General features: G+C 41.2%; 1 protein-coding gene across 1 annotated transcript in view; it reads left to right on the forward strand.

Annotated features, from left to right (window-relative positions):
• LOC105534249 (chromosome unknown open reading frame, human C12orf56) overlaps window positions 1–21,459 on the forward strand; it is a 126,416-nt gene that overhangs the window by 51,591 nt on the left and 53,366 nt on the right. The window contains exons 4-5 of the mRNA XM_011972932.1: window positions 5,451–5,523; window positions 18,308–18,716. Of these exons, the coding sequence (XP_011828322.1) occupies window positions 5,451–5,523; window positions 18,308–18,716 (482 nt within the window). The remainder of the gene's footprint in view (window positions 1–5,450; window positions 5,524–18,307; window positions 18,717–21,459) is intronic.

Consider the following 21,459-nt stretch of genomic DNA (forward strand, 5'->3'; position numbering starts at 1 on the left):
AGGAGCCCCAGTTACATTACAAGATAGAAAACACTCCCCTTTTCCATTATGTCAACAGTGATGCTGTATGTTTTCTGTTCTTCCAGCTGCTTGTTCCCTGAGTCAGGTGTTGCTATGTATATAGGGCCCCAGTGGTTCACCTCAGAGACATTCTGCAATATGTGTCCTAAAGCAAGAGACAGGCCCAAACCTACCCGACCATCTATTTGATAATAGTCATTGCTAGAATCTTTAATATGTTACTAATGATGATGTCATGCCTAGAGCAGCGGCACCCGATAACTACTGAGCACTTAAATAAAGGTAATTATTAGGACTAACTCCAAACCTCTTGGGTAAAAAAGCCTAGGGGATATTTTTGTCAGGTGATACAGGTGCCCATGGTCCAATCAACTCAGTCATCTGAACAAAGCAAGCTCAACATTGGAAACCACTTCTAGTAAAAATACTTAAATTATCACATTTGTAACAGGATTCCTAATTAGACCCCACTTTTCTGAATATATAGAGGAAAAGATGCTTTTCTTTTTAGTATACATATGTTCTTATATGGGCCACAATTAGCACTTTGAATTGCCAAGGCTGATCTCAAACTTCTGGCCTCAAGCAATCCTCCTGCCTCAGCCTCGTGAAGTGCTTGGATTACAGGTGTGAGTCAACATGCCATACCTGAATTGTACTTTTTACATTTAGATGAAAGAGGATGGTTATTAAACTCTAAATGAACAATGCAGATGGGAACAGAGTGACAGGATTGAACTGTATTAGTAGCAAAAGCTCTTTTTTTTTTGAGATGAAGTCTCACTCTGTCACCCAGGCTGGAGTGCAGTAGTGCAATCTCGTCTCACTGCAACCTCTGCCTCCCAGGTTCGAGCAGTTCTCCCTGCCTCAGCCTCCTGAGTAGCTGGGATTACCGACACCTGCCACCATACCTGGCTAATTTTTGTAGTTTTAATAGAGACGGGGTTTCTCTATTTGGCCAGGCTGGTCTCGAACGCCTTGGCCTCCCAAAGTGCTGGGATTATAGGCATGAACCACTATGCCTGGCCACAAAAGCTCTTGAATGGATTGGTTTATTAACCACTTAGTTTCAGTTTCAGGTACATTCTAAAACAGCATTACCTTTTGGTAATGATGGAGATGTTCCATATCTTGTCTAATCATGTCTAATACAGTAGCTATTGGCCACCTGTGGCCATTGGGCTTTTCAAATGTGGCTAGTGCTGCTGAATAACTGAATTTAAGTTTACATTTAAATAGACACAGGTAACTAGTGTTTTCAAATATTCACTGCAGCTCTAGAAAAACAGAAAAGACCTCACAGGCTTTAGTGGTACGTTTTGAAATATTGGCATAAAATTAAATAGACAAATCCCCAAACAGATTGAAACATAGTTTAACAAAATCTAAACTGAACCAAAGTTTAGTAATACCATAAAAGCCTTTATAAAATGTCTTTTCTATTATTCTAGAGCTGCGGTGAATATTGGCTCTCCATATTCGTGAGTTCCACGTTCATAGATTCAGCCAACAGAAGACAGAAATCATACTAAAAAAGAATTGAATCTGTGCTGTACATGTACAGACCTTTTTCTTGTCATTATTCCCTAAACAATACAGTATAACTATTTACATGACATTTTTTGTTGTAGTTAGTATTATAAATAATCTAGAGATTATTGAAAGTATATGGGAGGGTATGCATAGGTTGTATGAAAATACTATACCATTTTCCATCAGGCACTTGAGCATACTCAGATTTTGGTTTCCAGGGGAGATCCTAGAACCAATTTTCCATGGATACTGAGGGACAACTGTATGTATGTGTGTGTAATTTTTAAAAATAAATATAAAACCTAGAGATTTTCTAAAACCAGTGATGTGGGGCAAAAGTAAAAGCACAAGAAACTGATGAATCTCTCAGGTTTCATGGATAGTTTTTACATATGAAAGCTTGACAATCTTCCCCACAGGAATGGGACTTTATGAATGTAATTGAACCTCTTGCAACAGAGAAAGCAGATGTCTCATTCTTGTAGTGTCCCTTCTAAAAAATGGCCCTCAGCTGGCCCGTACTACCAAGCATTCCATAAGATATGCATCATGCTAAATGACTGAAGGAATTCATAACCAAGCCACTGAAGAAGGGTGTCAATTGCTACATGCACACTAGACAATACAGCAGCAGATGACCCTGCACTCAGGCTCTCTTGTCATTATTGCCTTACACCTGCCAGACTCTGGTCCTTGGTGTCCGGGAGACCAGACTTTCCACCAAGTACAGAAACAGATTGAACTATATTTTATTTCTGAGTGGAGAGCACAGATGATCCTAATTCTCCAGACCATTGTTACAAAGTGAAATTTAAAGCTAACATAGGCCGGGCACGGTGGCTCACACCTGGAATCCCAGCACGTTAGGAGGCCAAGCCGGGCGGATCACTTGAGGTCAGGAGTTTGAGACCAGCCTGGCCAAAGTGGTGAAACCCTGTCTCTACTAAAAATACAAAAATTAGCCGGGCATGGTGGTGGGCGTCTGTAATCCCAGCTACTCAGGAGGCTGAGGTGGGAGGATTGCTTGAGCCCGGGAGGCAGAGGCCACAGTGAACCGAGATTGTGTCACTGCACTCCAGCCTGGGCGACAGAGTGAGACTCTGTCTCAGTAAACAAACAAACAAACAAATAAAAATAAATAAATAATTAAAATAAAGCCAACATAGAAAGAGGCAGGGACGTGAAGACTAAAGTTGTTTTTTCTCAATTTTTTAATGACCTTGCACAAAAAAGAGAGAATTCAAGTTTGGTTAGTGAATTGGATGGAATGAGGTTTAAGAGACAACTTAAGACTGTTACAGGATGATTGTGCAGGTAACACTAACATCCTAACAGATAAGCCTTGGTGATCTCGTCTTCCTTTCCAGCATGCCAGCAGTGATGTGCTCTAGATTTCCTGCTCTCCTCCAAGCTGCTTGCTCTCTGGGTTGGTATTGCTGTATCACCAGGACCAAATGGTTTACCTCCTAGACATTCTGTAATTTGTGATCTGAAGCAGGAGATGGGCTCAAACCTGTCTGATTGATGAGTCATAAGTGCTTCCACTTAATTCCAGCAATGTACAAAGGCATTATTTGCATCACATTTAGTACTATTATTTGTGAAATGCCTACTTTTACAAGTGATTGTGTTGATTGGGGTCTTAAAGTTTCTTAAATTCCAAATAGAAAAAACTGATTCTGCCTATCTTGATGTCAAGGGGAATTTGTTGGGAGATTTTGGAGTCTCCTAGGGAATCAAAAGGGAAACAAAAGAGCCAAATAGTGGAAGGCCAGGAACCCAGGTGCCTGTTCCACGGCCTGAGCAGCCTGGCCAGGACCTTCTCCTAGGGTCCAGCCAGCTCCAAAGACTTCTAGACCTGTCTCTCAAGAACAAATGTCACAAATCCGGGGCAAGACATTGATTGGCCCAGACTGGATCAGCAGTCCACCTCTAGACCCATCAGCTACGGCTAGGGCACGAGTGGATCTAGGTTTTATGGGGACTGAAACTCACACAATTTGGAGAGCACCCCCCTTGAAATAACTAAGATGTCTGTTTTACATTGTACAAATACAATGCCCACAGCACTCCAAAGAAATCAGGACAGAAGAAATTACAAACACAAAGTGCCTACAGCCACTCTCAAGAGAGGAAGTGAGATGGAAGAAAAATCAAAGTGGGAAGAAGAGCCTGTGGTCTTAAATTGTTGTGGTTGAAGAGGTGGATTATTCGCTTTGCAATTCTTATAAAAACATCTGGCCATGTTAACACAGTTTTAGGGTCTCTCCTAAGACTTTGGAAGGAACTCATGCACTGAGGGGCACTGAAACTTTTTTTTTTTTTTTTTTTTTGAGATAGAGTCTCACTCTTTTGCCCAGGCTGAAGTGCAGTGGTGCAATCTTGGGTCACTGCAACCTCCGCCTCCCAGGTTCAAGCGATTCTCCTGTCTCAGCCTCCTGAGTAGCTGGGACTGCAGGCACACACTACCACGCCTGGCTATTTTTGTGTTTTTAGTAGAAACTGGGTTTCACCATGTTGGCCAGGCTGGTCTCAAACTCCAGTGATCCGTCTGCCTCAGCCTCCCAAAATGCTGTAGTTACAAGTGTGAGCCACCGCACCCGGCCAGGGGCACTGAAACTTAAGCATCATTTGTTTCACGGAAGGAGCAAAGTCTTTTTTTTTTTTTAAATTTAAGGATGAGGACCCTCATGGTAACTATAGGAAGAGAGCAATTCTTCAAAAAAGGGAGAGGTTGGAAAGATAGAATAACAGCAGACCACTGTCTTATCCTGCACCTGCTGCTATAACAAAATACCTTAGACTAGGTAATTTATAAACAACAGAAATTTATTTCTCACAGTTCTGGAGGCTGGAAGTCCAAGATCTAGTCACCAGCAGACTCAGTGTCTGGTGAGGGCTGCCCTCTGCTTCAGAGATGGAAACTTCTTGCTGCATCCTCACATGGCAGAAGGAAGAAATCCTTTGTCCTCACATGATGGGAGGGGCAGTGGGACTAGGGCACTCCCATCAACCTTTTATAAGGGTACTAATCCTGTTTATGAGGGCAGAAACCTAGTGACTTAATCACTTCCAAAAAGGCCCTACCTTTTACATTTTATTTTTATTTGTTATTTTTGAGACAGGGTCTTCTCTGTTACCTAGGCTAGAGTGCAGTGGTGTGATCATAGCTCACTACTGCATCCTCAACCACCTAGGCTCAAGCGGTCCTCCATCCTCAGCCTCCCAAGTAGCTGGGACTACGGGTGCACACTACCACACTCAGTTAATATTTCTATTTTTTGTAGAGATGACATCTCACTATGTTGCCCTGGCTGGTCTTGAACTCATGAGCTCAAGTTATCCTCCCACTTCAGCCTCCTAAAATGTTGGTATTACAGGTGTGAGCCACTGTGCTTGTCTAAGGACATGTTCATGTCAAGCCAAAGTTCTTTTTTTTTTTTTTTTTTTTGAGACAGAGTCTCGCTTAGTCGCCCAGGCTGGAGTGCAATGGCGCGATCTCGGCTCACTGCAAGCTCCGCCTCCCGGGTTCACGCCATTCTCCTGCCTCAGCCTCCCGAGTAGCTGAGACTACGGCACCCGCCGCCTCGCCCGGCTAATTTTTTGCATTTTTAGTAGAGACGGGGTTTCACCGTGTTAGCCAGGATGGTCTCGATCTCCTGACCTCGTGATCCGCCCGCCTCGGCCTCCCAAAGTGCTGGGATTACAGGCGTGAGCCACCGCGCCCGGCCGCCAAAGTTCTTTTTGCTCCATCATGCTACCCAGCTTACAATTTTGGACTTACAATTTTTGTGAGGATTTATGAACAGTCATTCAATCAGTATGTGTGACTAGGTCTTCTTCATAATCTCAATCAAATTATTTAATTAATGACCAAATAACTATTTTTTTTTAAGTCAAGGAAGAAAAGAATGGCCTTGCCTTTTGGAGAATCAAAGAGCCCAGAAGCCTGAATGAATCTCTTCTCAGGTGAGATTGTTGTTTGGAGTATGTGTTTAACTTGCTAATCAAAACATTTTTACATTGCAACTTGTTTTTCTTAATTTTTTTTCTCTACTAATGGCTTTGGACTGAGTTCTGTTAAACTTATGTATGCAATAAGGAAGAAAGTATTTTTGAGAGAACTTTTTCTCAATTCAAATCAGTTAAATAGTATAGTTTTTCTAATTTTCTATATATTACTGAACATATAGATGTCACAATATAAATAATTCATTAAAAGTAAATTCAAAAACATCTGTTGAAGTCTAGTTCTGTGTAGGATACTATGTTAGACCCTATAATGGATACAAAGATGAGTAAGTCATAGATCCTGCCCTTGAGAAGCCGATTCTAACCAAGATATACAGCATTTGCACAAATAAAGAAAATGCATAGTCCACATGCTCAGTGTCCTTAATGAGTCTGAGCAATTTGCAAAGAGATTTAAAGAGGAGACAGATGATATTCAGTTGTGGGGAGACGTCAAGATGCCTGGTGACAGTTGGTAAAGGAATAGGGTGCCTGGAGATGGGAACACTGCAGTTGGAGGAACAGTGGAAGAGGAGATCCAGGCAGGAAAGATATGCAACATATGTTAGCCCCGTGGGATTGAAAATAGGACCTGAAAATGAAATGGGGCCCATACTTTGGAGGATCTTAAAAGTCCAGATGAAGACTTTACATTTCATTTCACAGGATATGAAAAAACTATTGAAGGTTTTGACCATGAGAATGATATAAAAACCATTACTACAGAAAAATAATCCGACGATTGTGCTTAAAATGGATTGAAGTGGGGAAAGACCAGAGATTGGTGGAAAGTCATTAGAATGTGAACTGGGGTAGTGGTAGCAAGAATAAAGAAAATGGGATGGATGGAAGAGACATTTCATAGGCAGAATCCACAGTACTAACATTTAGTTGAAACAGGAGAGATGGAAAGAGAAACTACTGTGGTTTCCAGCTGGGGTGACTGAATAATGATGCCCTTCAAAGAAATAAGGATGTCAGAAGGGATTACGCTCAAGTACTGGTTTAAATAGGTTAAGCTTGAGGTCCTACTGGGCTTATCTGGCGAAGAAGTTCATCTGGCAGTTGAAATTTCAGTCTGGAAGGTGGGAAAGAAGTCTGGGAAAATTTAAAAAGGAGGAAAAGGAATCGTGGTTTTTGTTTGTCTGTTTTTGTTTTTTTGAGACTGAGTCTTGCTCTGTCACCCAGGCTGGAGTGCAGTGGTGTGATCTCTGCTCACTGCAACCTCTGCCTCCCAGGTTCAAGCAATTTTCTTGCTTCAGTTTCCTGAGTATCTGCGATCACAGGCGCCCACCACCATGCCTGTCTAATTTTTTGTATTTTTAATAGAGATGGGGTTTTGCCATGTTGACAGGGCTGATACTGAACTCTTGACCTCAAGTGATCTGCTGACCTTAGCCTCCCAGTGTTGGGATTACAGCGTGAGCCACCGCACCTGGACAAAAAAAAAAAAAGGAGTTTCTTAAGTTGCATAAAGTTGCATAAGTTAAAGAATGATACTGTTTTTTTTCTTTCTTTCTTTCTTTTTTTTTTTTTTTTTGAGATGGAGTCTTGCACTGACGCCCAGGCTGGAGTGCAGTGGCTCGATTTTGGCTCACTGCAACCTCTGCCTCCCGGGTTCAACTGATTCTCCTGCCTCAGCCGCGCGAGTAGCTGGGATTACAGGTGCCCGCCACCATGCCCAGCTGCTTTTTGTATTGTAAGTACAGATAGGGCTTCACCACATTGGCCAGGCAGACCTCGAACTCCTGACCTCGTGATTCATCTGCCTTGACCTCCCAAAGTGCTTGGATTACAGGCGTGAGCCACCGTGCCTGGCCAAAGTGTGATACTGTTATACACTTTCTCTATTTAGATATTAGAAGGGATTGTAGGATTCTGGGAGCTGCCAGTCAAGGGATATAGAGGCATAGGGAAAATTAATAGGAATTGGATCCTAGAAAGACAGGTCATAGCAAGGGGAAATATCCAGATTAGAAAAGCATTGCAAAATGCTGTTCAGAAAAAGCGAACTCCTACCTGGGGATATTCACAAACCCGTGGTGGGCCATGCTGTGTTTCTTAACTCGCTGGGGAGGGACCTTTTCTCACTGCCCTTTCTGTCATTCTCACCCTATCTCCCAGTTTGAGCAAGAGGACCTATGAGTTCTCTTCCAAACCTAAATTTCATTATTAATTTAACTTCCTTTCTTACAAAAAAAAAAAAAAAGCTTAGGAAGTTTCTTTTTCCTAAACACATTGCAAATTTGCTTTGTAGAATTTTAACCTTAGGGCCAATTATTCTGGATAAGAAAATTGTTGGACAGTGGCCACAGTAACTAATGTTCTTAAAGATGTTTAAGTTCAAGGTTAAGGAGTTAGCTATAGTGTTCCTGTCAGAGTTCTCAGGGCTTTGGAGGGTCTGATTATATTTGAAGCTAAACATCAAAAAATTTACCAAGACAGAGTTGTCTAATGTGTTCTATTTAGCATTGCAAACCATAGCTTAAAATGCGCATGGAGACCCCTTTAAAATGCTGGCACTGGAGAAGGAACCAACAGCCTGTGTAGCTGAATTCCTTTCACCAGATTTCTTAAGGGGTGCTGCTGGCATTTGTGTGGTACCATTTGTACTTGTGCAGAATGGGGCCACACACTGTGAAACTTCAGCTTCCCTGGCTTTTGTCCACTAAGTGCCAGTAATGCTCCCCATTTATTGTGGCAACTAAAAAACACCACTACATATTTTCTTTTTAAAAAATGTTACTTTATTTATGTTAAGTTCTGAGATACGTGTGCAGGAGGTGCAGATTTGTTACATAGGTAAATATGTGCCATGGTCACCATGCATTTTCATGGAACTACCTGGCTACTTCCAGCTCTCAACACACTTGTCAAATGGTCAAGATTTGTTTCCATTTCTCCCATTCTGTGCTCTTTCTCCCTTCTCTGTGCTGTCTTCTCTCTAGCCTTCCCTAGTATCTCAGTCTGTTTTCTGTTGTATATAACAGAATACCTGAAACTGGTTAATTTATAAGGAAAAGAATGTATTTCTAACAGTTATGGACACTGAGAAGGCCAAGGTCAAGGAGTTGTATCTGCTGAGAGCCTTCTTGCTGGTGGGGACACTCAGCAGAGTTCCTAGGCTGTGCAGGACATCACATGGCGAGAGGACTGGGCATGCAAGCTCAAGTTGTCTGTCTACTTCTTCTTATAAAGCCAGTTCCATCCCCATGATAACACATTAACCCACTTATCCATGAATTGATTCATCCATTTATGAAGGCAGAACCCTCACTACCCAGTCACCTCTTAAAGGCCCCACCTCTCAATACTGCCATACTGGGGATTAAACTTCAATGTAAGTTTTGGAGGAGACAAATATTCAAACCACACCACCTAGCAAGCATCCTTGCTCTTCCCGTAAATTTTATGTTTGGGTTTTTACTGATAACACATTGTGATAATTCCTTCCTTCCTTCCCTCCCTCCTTCCTTCCTTCCTTCCTTCCTTCCTTCCTTCCTTCCTTCCTTCCTTCCTCTCTCTTTCTTTTCTTTCTTTCTTTCTTTGGCGGAGTCTAGCTTTGTCACCTAGGCTGGAGTACAGTGGCTCGATCTCAGCTCACCACAACCTCTGCCTCCCGGGTTCAAGCGATTCTCCTGCCTCAGCCTCCTGACTAGCTGGGATTGCAGGCACCCGCCACCACACCCGGCTAATTTTTTTGTATTTTTGGTAGAGACGGGGTTTCACCTGTTTGTCAGGCTGGTCTCGAACTCCCGGTCTTGTAATCCACCTGCCTCGGCTGGTGGTGGTCCCAAGTGCTGGGATTACCAGCGTGAGTCACCGTGCCCGGCACTTTGTGATAATTTAATAATACAGATTTAAAATGGTTATTCCTTTGGTGGGATTTCCATTTTAGCAGGCATGAAAGCCAGCAGCTCCAGGAAAAAAGTTCTATTTGGAGAATTTTGTTGTAACAGCTTTACTGAGGTATGATTGACACACAATAAACTGTGCATATATGTTTTATCATATCTATCTCCCCATGAAACCATTACCACAATCAGTATGTATCACCCCCCTCGTCTCTACACTGTGCCCTGGAGACTTTTTTCAAGGCAGTAAACTGGGGCAATCGTTAGGTCTCACCTTGATTATTTCCCATCTACTAGGGCTCATTGTCTTTCATTGCCTGGTGTCTAGTGTCCTGAAGTCTATTTTTGCATATATTTTATCCAATTTTTGGTTGTTTCAGGTGGGAGGGTATATAGGGTCCCATCTTGGCTGGAGGCAGAAAAAACTAGTAAAATTTTAGGTTTATACCCATATATAAAGAAGAGGATTTGGACTGGTGTTAGATCCTTCCTGGAGTCCGTGATGGTTCTGGAATTTCTATAAAAAAGATCTTTGGGGCAGCAATAGAGGAGGTTAGGGAATTCATTTACCTAGACTGTATGTCTATGTGGGGTAGATTGAAACTCTTTTTTCTTTAGCAGGCACAAATACATTGCTTTTATGTGGCATAGATATTTATTTGTACTGGCTCACTCAGGGGAAGACTATTGGAGATCCCAGGGAGTGGGGGCACTAAAGTCTCCCCTTCTTTTGGCTTTTGCCTTTGGGAGCCTGCTGTTTCAGGCCAACTCGTCAATTTCATTTCCAGATTATATTAATGAAGATAATCCCGAAGTTCAGAAGGACCTCGATTATCAAAGATTCATGTATGCGTACTATTCTGCCTTTTCTACAAAGACAAAACCACACACTTTTAGAAAACTTTCTTAACAAAGTTAAATATCCCATACAAGGTTAGTTAGAGAAGTCAATTGAATATGAGATCTCATTTGCCCCCAGCAGTCCTTCTGTGTAAAGTTAAATAGACTGTAGGGGCTTGAATTTGCTTACCAGAAAGTTAGAATCTAGGATACTCATTGCTGCTGCTTCTTTTCTTCCTCTTCTTCTTTTATTTCTTTTTTGAGACAGGTTCTGACTGCCTAGGCTGGAGTACAGCGGTGAGATTATGGCTCACTAAAGCCTCGACCTCCTAGGTAGCTGGGATTACAGGCGTGCGCCACTATGCCCAGCTCCACTGCTGCTGCTTAATGTGGTGTTACTGCTTTGAGATTAGTCTACACTCTTAATATATGCTGACTAGGCGATGTGAGGACTTAGCCTAGATCTTCTGGGGTGTGGAAATAAAGCTGACTTGGAATAATGGGAAAAGTTCATGTTTATTTCTATTTTGGCCACGTATAAGAATCTCCCAAGGGCTCATGGAGAGTACAGACTCCTAGACTCTACTCCAGGCTGTTGAATCCTCAGCTTTAGGGGCAGGGTTCAGTTGTCTGTTTTTCGTAGCTACCTAGATGATTCTGTTAGCTAGCTACCAAGGTTTGAGAATTGCTGGCCTAAATAATCTACAACGACATCAATCTTCCCCTGGAGTATTGGAACTCCAGAGTTCATAATTTGTATCTAACTCACCCATCAACTTCTATCTCCACAGCTAAAACCCCACTATCATCTCTCATCACTTCTGCAACATCTGTAACTACACCCTCCACCTCCATTCTCAGCAGCTGCCTGCCTCTGCCTGAATCCATTATCCACCTTAAAGCCAAAATGATCTTTTCCAAATGTTCCTTTCTTGCTTAAAACCTTTCAGTGGTATTCCACGGCGCAGCAAATAAACCTTTTAACACATTTAGACATCCCTGCAAGACCTGGCCATTGCCTGCCACTCCAGCTTGATCTCTTACTTCTCTCACTCATCTCAATAGAGCACTGCAAACTCTTTCCAGCTCAGACCTTTGAATTTCTTACCCCTCTTAACATTGCTTTTCACATGGCTCACTCTTTCTCATCCTTCAGATCTTAGCTTAAATGTCTGCATCCCAGAGAGGTCTTGCTTGATCACCTAGTTTGAAGTATGCCACCCGTCAACACACACAGGTTTTCTTTATCAAACTGCTTTGTTGATTTCATTGCACTTTCATAAGTTATAACTACATGTGCATTGCTTACTGTCTGTCTTCCCACTAGAATGCAAGCTCCATGAGAGCTGGGACCTAGATATTCTTGTGCACTGATATATTCCTAGTGTTGGCCCAGTGCTTGGTACATACTAGGTGCTTAATATTTGTTGAATGAATAATCATATTCTTTACAATGTAGCCTGGCTTGCATAATATTGGCTTGTGGGAGTGCGATTTGCTCTAAATCCATGTAATAATAAGCCATGTTTGGGCAGAGTTGATGTATTTCCAATATTGCCCTGAAGAATGTGACTTATGAGCTTCTCGGGGGAGGGCTCTGCTTTGTAGCAGGGCACTGAGTGAAATTCTTAACATGGTCTCTGTAATTGGAAGGATTGAGGGAGGGGCAGTTCTAGGAATAGGCAGCCACATGCTCCCAGACTGAAGTCTTCATTTCAGCATGTAATTCCCCACATTTCTAGGATACTTTGAGAGTTCCATTGTTTTCCTCCAAATTAGAAAAATAAAAGAGGTTTTTAGTTCATGTTTGCAGCTGAGCGTGATGGCTCACGCCTGTAATACCAGCACTTTGGGAGGCCAAGGTGGGTAGACTGTTTGAGCGCAGGAGTTCAAGACCGGCCTGAGCAACATGGAGAAACCCCATCTCTTAAAAAAAAAAAAAAAAAAAAAAGCAACAATTAGCTGGGCTGGTGGCATGTCCCTCTAGTCCAAGCTACTCACACCACTGCATTCCAGCCTGGGTGACAGAGTAAGACCCTGTCTTGGCAAAAAAAAAAAAAGAGTAAATGTTTGCAGTAGTTGTTTTAGGTTACTGTGGAGGTTAAAACTCTGTTAAAAGTGACAGAAATGCATTTTAGGTTTAAAAAGGGAATTTATAGGAATTACTGGGTCAACTCATGAAATTCAGTATTCATTCAACGGATATATTTAGAAATGGAAATATATAAAGATATAGACATAGACATAGACCTATCTGTCAGTCTAATCTGGCATATTCGAATTGCTGGGCTCTGTGTTCTATTTTAAAGGTATTAATACTTAGTAAAATTCAGAAATGGAACCCTGGGAACGTAGGAATGGTAAGAACGGAATTTAGACACAGCTGGAACTGGGGGCTTGAGTGTCCCAGGACTCGGTCCCTGTCTCCTCTGATGTTTGTTTGTCAATTGCATCTTCTCTCCCTGAACACCACATCCTCCATGGGGCAGCAAATGAGTCACTGACTGTCTTAAATTCACATTTTACAGCTTCCACCCACCAGACAAAGGCTAACTCACCCACTTTCTTATATTGAATTTTTAAATCCTGAAGAAAGTCTCTGGTTGCCCAGCTTGAGTAAATGACACACTGCTGAAAAATGTTCATCACAGCCAACAGATCAGGGTCTTTAAAAACACGGCAGCGGGGCCGGGCGCGGTGGCTCAAGCCTGTAATCCCAGCACTTTGGGAGGCCGAGACGGGCGGATCACGAGGTCAGGAGATCGAGACCACCCTGGCTAACACGGTGAAACCGCGTCTCTACTAAAAATACAAGAAAATTAGCCGGGCGAGGTGGCGGGGGCCTATAGTCCCAGCTACTCGGGAGGCTGAGGCAGGAGAATGGCGTGAACCCGGGGGGGCGGAGCTTGCAGTGAGCCGAGATCGCGCCACTGCACTCCAGCCTGGGGCATAGAGCAAGACTCTGTCTCAAAATAAATAAATAAATAAATAAATAAAAATAAAAACATGGCAGCTTCTGTGTGCTCTGTGTGTAGAGAAGTAGTTTCCAAACAAAGAGGGTGAAGAGGGAGCTGGGTCTACTGTCCCATAGTTTTCTAGCACGGTCATCTCCGTAATTAAACATTTGAGTCAGAAGCCTAAACAAAAGGCAGGGTGGGATAGAAAACACTAAGTAGAGGACTAAAGGACGTTATCATGTACAGAGATTTGAAGCATCTCCTAGGTGCCATGTTTTAGGCCTTATGATGAGAAGCTGCAGGTCACAAGACGGATGTTGTTACCTTGGAACATCAGACTTACATAAAGTGTGTATGATTACTTTTCAGGGTAATAGTAAACAACAGGCCTTTAAATACCTCTCGCATATTCATCTCTCATAGTAGTTAAACATACAGGCTCTGGAGCTACTTCAAATCCTGACTCTGCCTTAAGCTAGCTATTTAATCTTTCCGGGCTTGACTCTTCTCATAGGTGGAAGGGCTCATAATAGTACCTATCCCACAGGCATGACATGTAAGGGCTAAATCATGTACATATAAGGTACTTAAACTCTGTGTGGCACATAGTGAGTCTGTATTATTATCAAACGTAGCTCTTTTGTTACTGCTGATGATCAGTAAGTCTGTCACAGAATAATCACTATTCAGCATCCTCAGAATCTTTGATCAAGCCCGTGGGGGGCTTTCTTCTTTTTCTACTCTCACTAGTAATACTGTGTTATTTAAAAAATAAAAATGCTGTTGTGCAATAATATGGCATGAGGTACCATTCTTAATTTTCTAAGAATTTCTTATACAATAGATTGTTCTAGTTCTATTATAGGACCAAGTCCTGTGTTTATGTAAATATACTATGTGTGTAAATGTATGAATCCAGGGTGTTTAGAAACTCAAGAGTAAAGATTCAAAGACTTCAATATTTGTTCTAAGTCTTTATTTCTTGATATTTCTCAAAATAAACTGAAAATATTAGATAGATATACTCTCTTTTTTTTTTTTCCCAGATAGGGTCTCACTTTGTCACCCAGGCTGGAGTGCAGCGGCAAGATTTCAGCTCACTGCAGCCTCAACCTCCTGGGCTCAAGTGATCCTCCCACTGCAGTCCCCCAAGTAGCTGGGACTACAGGCGCATGCTACCATGCCTGGCTAATTTTTTGTGTTTTCTTTTTGAGGCAGAGTCTCGCCCTGTCACCCAGGCTGGAGTGCAGTGGTGCGATCTCATTGCAACCTCCACCTCCCAGGTTCGGTCGATTCTCGTGCATCAGCCTCCCAAGTAGCTGGGATTATAGGCATGTGGCACCACACCCAGCTAATTTTTGTATTTTTAGTAAAGACGGGGTTTTGCCATGTTGGTCAGGCTGGTCTTGAACTCCTGGTCTCAAACAATCCGCCCACCTCAGCCTCCCAAAGTGCCAGGATTACAGGCACGAGTCACCATGCCCAGTGATATATTCTCTTACATATTAATATAATTTTCTCAGTTTATTACTGTTAACAAATATGTATAAAAATATAAAAAAATTATTGAGCATTGAGATAGAATCAATATACTTTCTTCCTCTCCTCTTTACTCTCCTCCATCCTTTTATTCCTATCTTCTTTTCCTTTTTGTCCCTCCCTACCTTCCGTTTATATACCTGTTTGAAAATTTTCACTGCATGTATAGTCAGGAGCAGAATTGTTTGGTACATTCTATATATTAATCTGCTTGTTGTTTTTAGACATTCCGAATATCACCTCCCATTTTGTTAGCTATCTGTTAGCTTTATCTATGTGGTGTCTTTATTGAATATCATTTTAATTTTGATATTAATAAAATTAATCAAGAAGGTTTTGATTCAGATCAGGTTGGAGTAAGCACACTTTCCTCCACTTTTCCCACTGAATGCAAGTAAAAATCCTGAATGGAATACATACAACAATTGACTGCCTGATTTTTGAAAAAATCAATCTTCTCCATAGAATTTAAGTAAGACCCAGAATCACATAATATTCAAAATGTCCCAGATGCAATAAAAATTGCTTGACATTTGGAGAGCTAGGAAAATTTCAACATTTTACGAAGGACAACAGATAATAATCCCAAGATGACACAGATGTTTGAAGTACAAAAGATTTTTTTTTTTCTTTATTAATAGAAATGGGGCCTTGCTGTGTTGGCCAGGTTGGTCTTGAACTCCTGGGCCTCAAGTGATCCTCCCACTTCAGCCTCCCAAAGTACTGGGATTACAGAAATAAGCCACCATGCCTGGCCCAACCAAAGACTTTAAGGCAACTATTATAACCATGCTCCAAGAAATAATTATGAACCCCTTTGAAGCAAATGGAAAGACAGAAAGTCTCAGCGAGAAACAGAAGACATAAAAAAGGGACCAAATGGAAAGTTTAGAATGAAAAACATACTGCAATAGCTGAAATTTTAAAAATTCACTGAATGGCTCAATAGCTGGAATGGAGATGACAGAGGAAAGTCATTGAATTTGAAGATAGATGAACAGAAATTATCTAGTCTGAGCAAAAGAGAATAAAGATTGAAGGAAAAGACAAACAGAATCTCAGGGGACTGTGTGGCAGTATGAAAGATCTAGTATTCATGTCTTCAGAGTCTTGGAAGCAGAGGAGAAAAAGTATAGTGCAGAAAAATAGCCAGGCACAATGGCTCATGCCTGTAATCCTAGCACTTTGGGAGGCCTAGGCAGGAGGATTGCTTGAGCCCAGGAGTTCAAAACCAGTGTGGGTAACATAGTGAGACTCTGTCTCTAAAAAAAAGTAATTAATTAATTAATTAAATGTAAAAAAATTAATGAAAAGAAAAAGTATTTGGAGGAATAATGACAGAAAATTCTCCAAATTTGGCAAAAGACATACACTTATAGGTTCAAGAAACTCAGTGAACCTCAAAAAAGATAAACTCAAAAAAATTCCACATCCAAACACATCATGATCAAACTGCTGAAAAAAAGGAAATTAAAAGATACTTAGAACTTAATGACAATACATATCAAAGTACATGCAATTGAGCTAAAGCAGACTTTAGAGGTCTGCTCTAAAGCTATATTTATAAATTTTACTGTATTCACCAAGAAATAAGAGAGGTTAAAAAATAAATGAGTTAAATATTCCACTTAAGAAACCGTAGGCTGGGGCAGGGTACAGTGGCTCACAGCTGTAATCCCAGCACTTTGGGAGGCTGAGACAGGGGGATTGCTTGAACCCAGGAGCTTGAGACCAGCCCTGGCAACATAGTGAGACCCCATCTCTACAAAAAAGTTTTAAGTTTATAAAAATGAAAGAGAGATTTCAAGCTGGGAACAGAGGCTCATGCCTGCAACCCCAGCAATTTGGGAGACTGAGGCAGGAGGATCACTTGAGGACAGGAGTTTAAGTCCAGCCTGGGCAATGTAGTGAGACCCTCATCTCTACAAAACAAAGTAGTTTTCTACTATCGTAGCGGTTCTAATCTCATGGGAGAGAGAAGATAACTTAATGTAAAAGGATAAACTTTCCCCCAAAATTATTGAAATAAAAAAAAAGATAAACCATCAACTCAAGGCAATATAGGGTAATAGTAATAGCTTGCACATATTGTTTCCAGTTTTGCAAACTCATTGCATGTATCCTCACAGAAACCTTATGAGATGGGTGCTATTATTGTTTCTATTTTAAAATTAGGAAATGAAGTCCTAGGTCCACTAAGATGTCAAAGACAAAATAAGCATAGATTTGGTTTTATTTGTGATTCTAGAATTGGGAGAAATGGTCTGAAAAGCTGAGCAGAGGAGGTTGACTTTATAGGCAGAGAAAGGCTGAAGCAAGCTGAAACGAGACAAAAATTGGATTACTTGTTTCAAAGCTACTGTTCTTAGAGGGTTAAAACAGAGGACACTACTTCATTATTGACTTAGGTTGACTGGAATCTGTTTTTCTGGAAAGCTGGTCAGTTTCCAAGTTCAGTTTGATTACTGGTACTAAGCACAAGGGACTCCCTTCTGTTTTGGTCTGTTCTGCTGGGGCCTCACGCAGGAGGCTAGTTGAAAACAATGGCCTCTCATAAACTTTGTTTAACAAAGGTCACATAACCATTAAGTGGCAGAGCCAGGATTGGAATTTAGGTCTCACCAAACTCTGCAACTTCTAAGCTTCCTTAATGTGTTTCCTTGTGCAGCAAAGTAAAGAAAGGTCATGGTCTGCTGGAGAGAATAGGGAAGGTAAAGGACACAGCATTGATTCTGAAAAAAGTGCTGATGCTATTGGGAAAATCAGAAGAGTATTAGCAGGAGGGGAATTAAAGAAAACACCATTTAAAAAAAATCTCAGGCCAGGCACAGTGGCACAGGGCTGTAATCCCAGTACTTTGGGAGATGGAGCTGGAGGTGGGCAGATCACTTGAGCCCAGGAGTTTGAGACCAACCTGGGCAACATAGTGACACCCCATCACTGCAAAAGAATACAAAAATTAGCTGGCCACAGTGGCACGAACCTGTGGTCCCAGCTAGTCAGGAGGCTGAGGTGGGAGGATCACATGAGCCTGGGAGGTGGCAGTTACAGTGAGCCCAGATCGTACCACAGTACTCCAGCCTGGGTGATAGAGTGAGACCCTGTTTCAAACAAACAAATAAACAAACAAAACCCCTCTCTTCATATCCCTATTTGAATAGTTTTTTCTTTATTGGATCCATTAGCAATGTACAATTAAAGGACAATTAGGTTTCAAAACTAGAATGAAAAAGTCCTTTCAGTGGAAATATCAGGGCTCCATGAAGGACAGGCACAATGCTTTCAATATACAAAGTGCTTCATTATATGAAACAAAATGTATTTCAGAAATACAGTTTATTTCTGAAAACAGAAAAGTATACCAAAAGATTGCAGTATCATATCTCCTCTAGTCAATGGGTTATTACCAGCGAGGTGAAATGACTTCCTTGTTTTAACGAGCATTCCTTTTGTGAGAAAACATTTGTGTTCAGAGTCTTAAACTACCAGTTCTCTTTGTTGCTTACTGTGCAATTTTGCATGTCATGTTTAACACTAAATTCTACCTGACAGGGACCAGCAGGAGAGCAGTACACCGTCCAAGAACTCAACTCTCTGTCCGCGTCCAGGCGTCCAAAAGCTGTCCCTTCATGGCCAAGGTGCCTTTCGACCCCTACCTTCCCCCTCCAGGAGGAGCTCTCAGTCTGCACCAGCAACTGGCAAGGCTGTCAGCGAGCCATCTTGCACAACAAACACAAAAGAACCCCAGGGACTTCCAGATCACAACAACTCCATAAGTGAAATTCCTTTCAAGTGCAGTGGGAACGGAAATGAGTTTTACTTAGGAAATTCCCTCCTAGATTCCCCTTCGCAGAGCAACTCAAATTTAGAGAAAAAGGAGTCAGAACTTCATTTGTATGTTATTTCCACAACCTCATCAATATTCCTGCACTTAAAAAGTTCATGGAACAATTATAATATAGTAAGTGTACCCCTAAGTAAACCTTGACCTGAAGTTTTATTTATTTTAATTTTTAGAGTAAATAAGCCCTCCTCCCTCCTTTACCTCCCATTTTGGAAATTTAGCCTTGGAATTTAATAATATTTTGAAAAACAAAATGTACTGAACAATTAAGGAGATGATTTTATTTAGGTGATTGCAATAGGGAAAAATGCTCATTAATGAGCAGTTTCTGGACGGGCATGGTGGCTCATGCCTGTAATCCCAGCACTTTGGGAGGCCGAGGTGGACGGATCACTTGAGGTCAGAAGTTCGAGACCAGCCTGGCCAAGATGGTGAAATCCTGTCTCTAGTAAAAAATACAAAAATAAACTGAATGTGGTGGCGCGCGCCTGTAATCCCAGCTATTTGGGAGGTTGAGAATCACTTGAACTCGAGAGGCGAAGGTTGCAGTGAGCTGAGACTGCGCCACTGCACTCCAGGGCAACAGAGGGAGACTCTGTCTTAAAAAACAAAACAAAACAAAACAAACAAACAAAAAAACACCTGGGGTTTTGTAGAGGCAAGTAAGTAAGGTGAGTCAAGGAATTCATGAAGAAGGAGGGAGACAGGTCTTATCTTGGAATATGTGTGAGCAGGTGGTCTTTTGCAGTTGCTGGGGTGACAAAGACCTCAGGTAAGGTTCGACGTCAGTATTGCTTAGCTGTGCTATTGAAAGTGGGTTGATGGGGGAGACCTTGTTATAGGATCAGATACATTTATCTAGAGATCACTAGGCTAAGTCCTTATTTTACAAACGAGGTAACTGAAACACAAATTTTTTTTTTTTTTCTTTTTTTTTTGAGATGGAGTTTTGGTCTTATTGCCCAGGCTGGAGTACAGTGGTGTGATCTCGGCTCACTGCAACCTCTATCTCCCAGGTTCAACTGATTCTCCTGCCTCAGCCTCCTGAGTAGCTGAGATTATAGGTGCCCACCACCAAGCCTGGCTAATTTTTGTATTTTTGGTAGAGAAGGGGTTTTACCATGTTGATCAGGCTGGTCTCGAACTCCTGACCTCAGGTGATCCACCTGCCTTGGCTTCCCAAAGTGCTGTGATTACAGGCGTGAGCTACCACGCCTGTCCGAAACACAACATTTTAAAGTAATTTAGTCAAGATTATATAACTTTAGGGACAGAGTCAGAACTCCCATTTAGGGACCTTTTTATTAGAATCGATTTAAAAAATAAGTAATTATTAAAAGAGTAATAGAATCCCTTTATCTTCAGTAGTATATACTTTTTATTATTAATCTTTCAATATAATAATAATAATTATAAAGGGCTGTTTCAGTCAGAAGAAACTAGGAAGCCAGGGTTTTATAAATGGCTAAAATTATGAAAGATTACAAAACAATCCTTAATTTTTTTCTTATACTACTGTTTGGAAGACTTCAAATATTTAAAATTCCTTTCTAAATTTTTAAACTGCTTTCTTCAAATTAAAAATGTAAACAAATTACAAATAGAGGAAAACTCTGGTCTATTAAAAAAAGATCTCATATATTCTAATGGAAAAATGAAAACGTAACTGACTTTAAAAGATCTATGTGAATACTTCAAAATAACTGTTTATGCTTCCCTGAATTGCCCAGCTTCAGGTTTTAGCACTACTTTTAAATTACGCAGCAGACACATGGTTGGAGCACTCAGGCTGGCGAACTCATCACCTGCTAAGCTATAAATAGTCTTTGCAATAATAAATGCAATAACAATAACTAATATCTATTGTTAATTTCCTACTAGATAATAACAATAGAATGGAGCCTGATGCTTCATGGATATTAACTTGTTTAATTTTTACAACAACCCTATGAGGTAGGACTGTTATTCTCAATTTATAGATGAGGAAGTTGAAGCACAGAGAAATTAAATGATATATGCAAAGCCACATAGCTAGTGTAGAGCTGGGATTTGAATCTAGGTAGTCCGATTTTTTTTTTCTATGACCGTTGAAATAAATGTGGGTGGAGGAAGACTATCTTTATGAGTTGGTAGATACTCTCATTGAAAATAACGTTCTCTTAGCCAGGTGTGGTGGCATGCACCTACAGTACTAGTTACTCCAGAGGCTGAGACAGGAGGATCGTTTGATCCCAGGAGTTAGAAGCTCTGCTGTACACTACTGCATGCCAGCCTGGGCAATAAGCAAGACCCCATCTTTAAAATAAAAAGTAAGGCCAGGCGTGGTGCCTTATGCATATAATCCCAGTACTTTGGGAGGCTGAAGCAGGTGGATTGCCTGAGCTCAGGAATTCGAGACCAGCCTGGACAACATGGTGAAATCCCATCTCTACAAAAAATACTAAAAATTAGCCAGGCATGTGGTGTGCATGTACTTGGGAAGCTGAGAGGAGGATTACTTGAGCCTGGGAGGTGGACGTTGTAGTGAGCCAAGATTGTGCCACTTGCACTCCCGCCTGTGTAACAGAGTGAGACTGTCTGAAAAAATATATATAAAATAAAATTTTAAAAAAATAAAATAAGTTAAAAAATTACAATAATGTTCTACTTCGTCCTTGAAAGATGGAAAATGAATAACCAAATATTTCACATGTGAGAAATCAAGTTAGAACTCATTCTACTAACAATAAGCTTCTAGTTCAATATAAACACTTTTTTTCTTTTTTTTTTTTGAGATGGAGTTTCGCTGTTGTTGCCCAGGCTGGAGTGCAGTGGCGTGATCTTGGCTCACTGCAACCTCTGCCTCCTGGGTTCAAGTGAT

This window comes from Mandrillus leucophaeus, unplaced genomic scaffold, assembly GCF_000951045.1.
Source record: "Mandrillus leucophaeus isolate KB7577 unplaced genomic scaffold, Mleu.le_1.0 Scaffold132, whole genome shotgun sequence".
Classification (NCBI taxonomy): Eukaryota; Metazoa; Chordata; class Mammalia; order Primates; family Cercopithecidae; genus Mandrillus; species Mandrillus leucophaeus.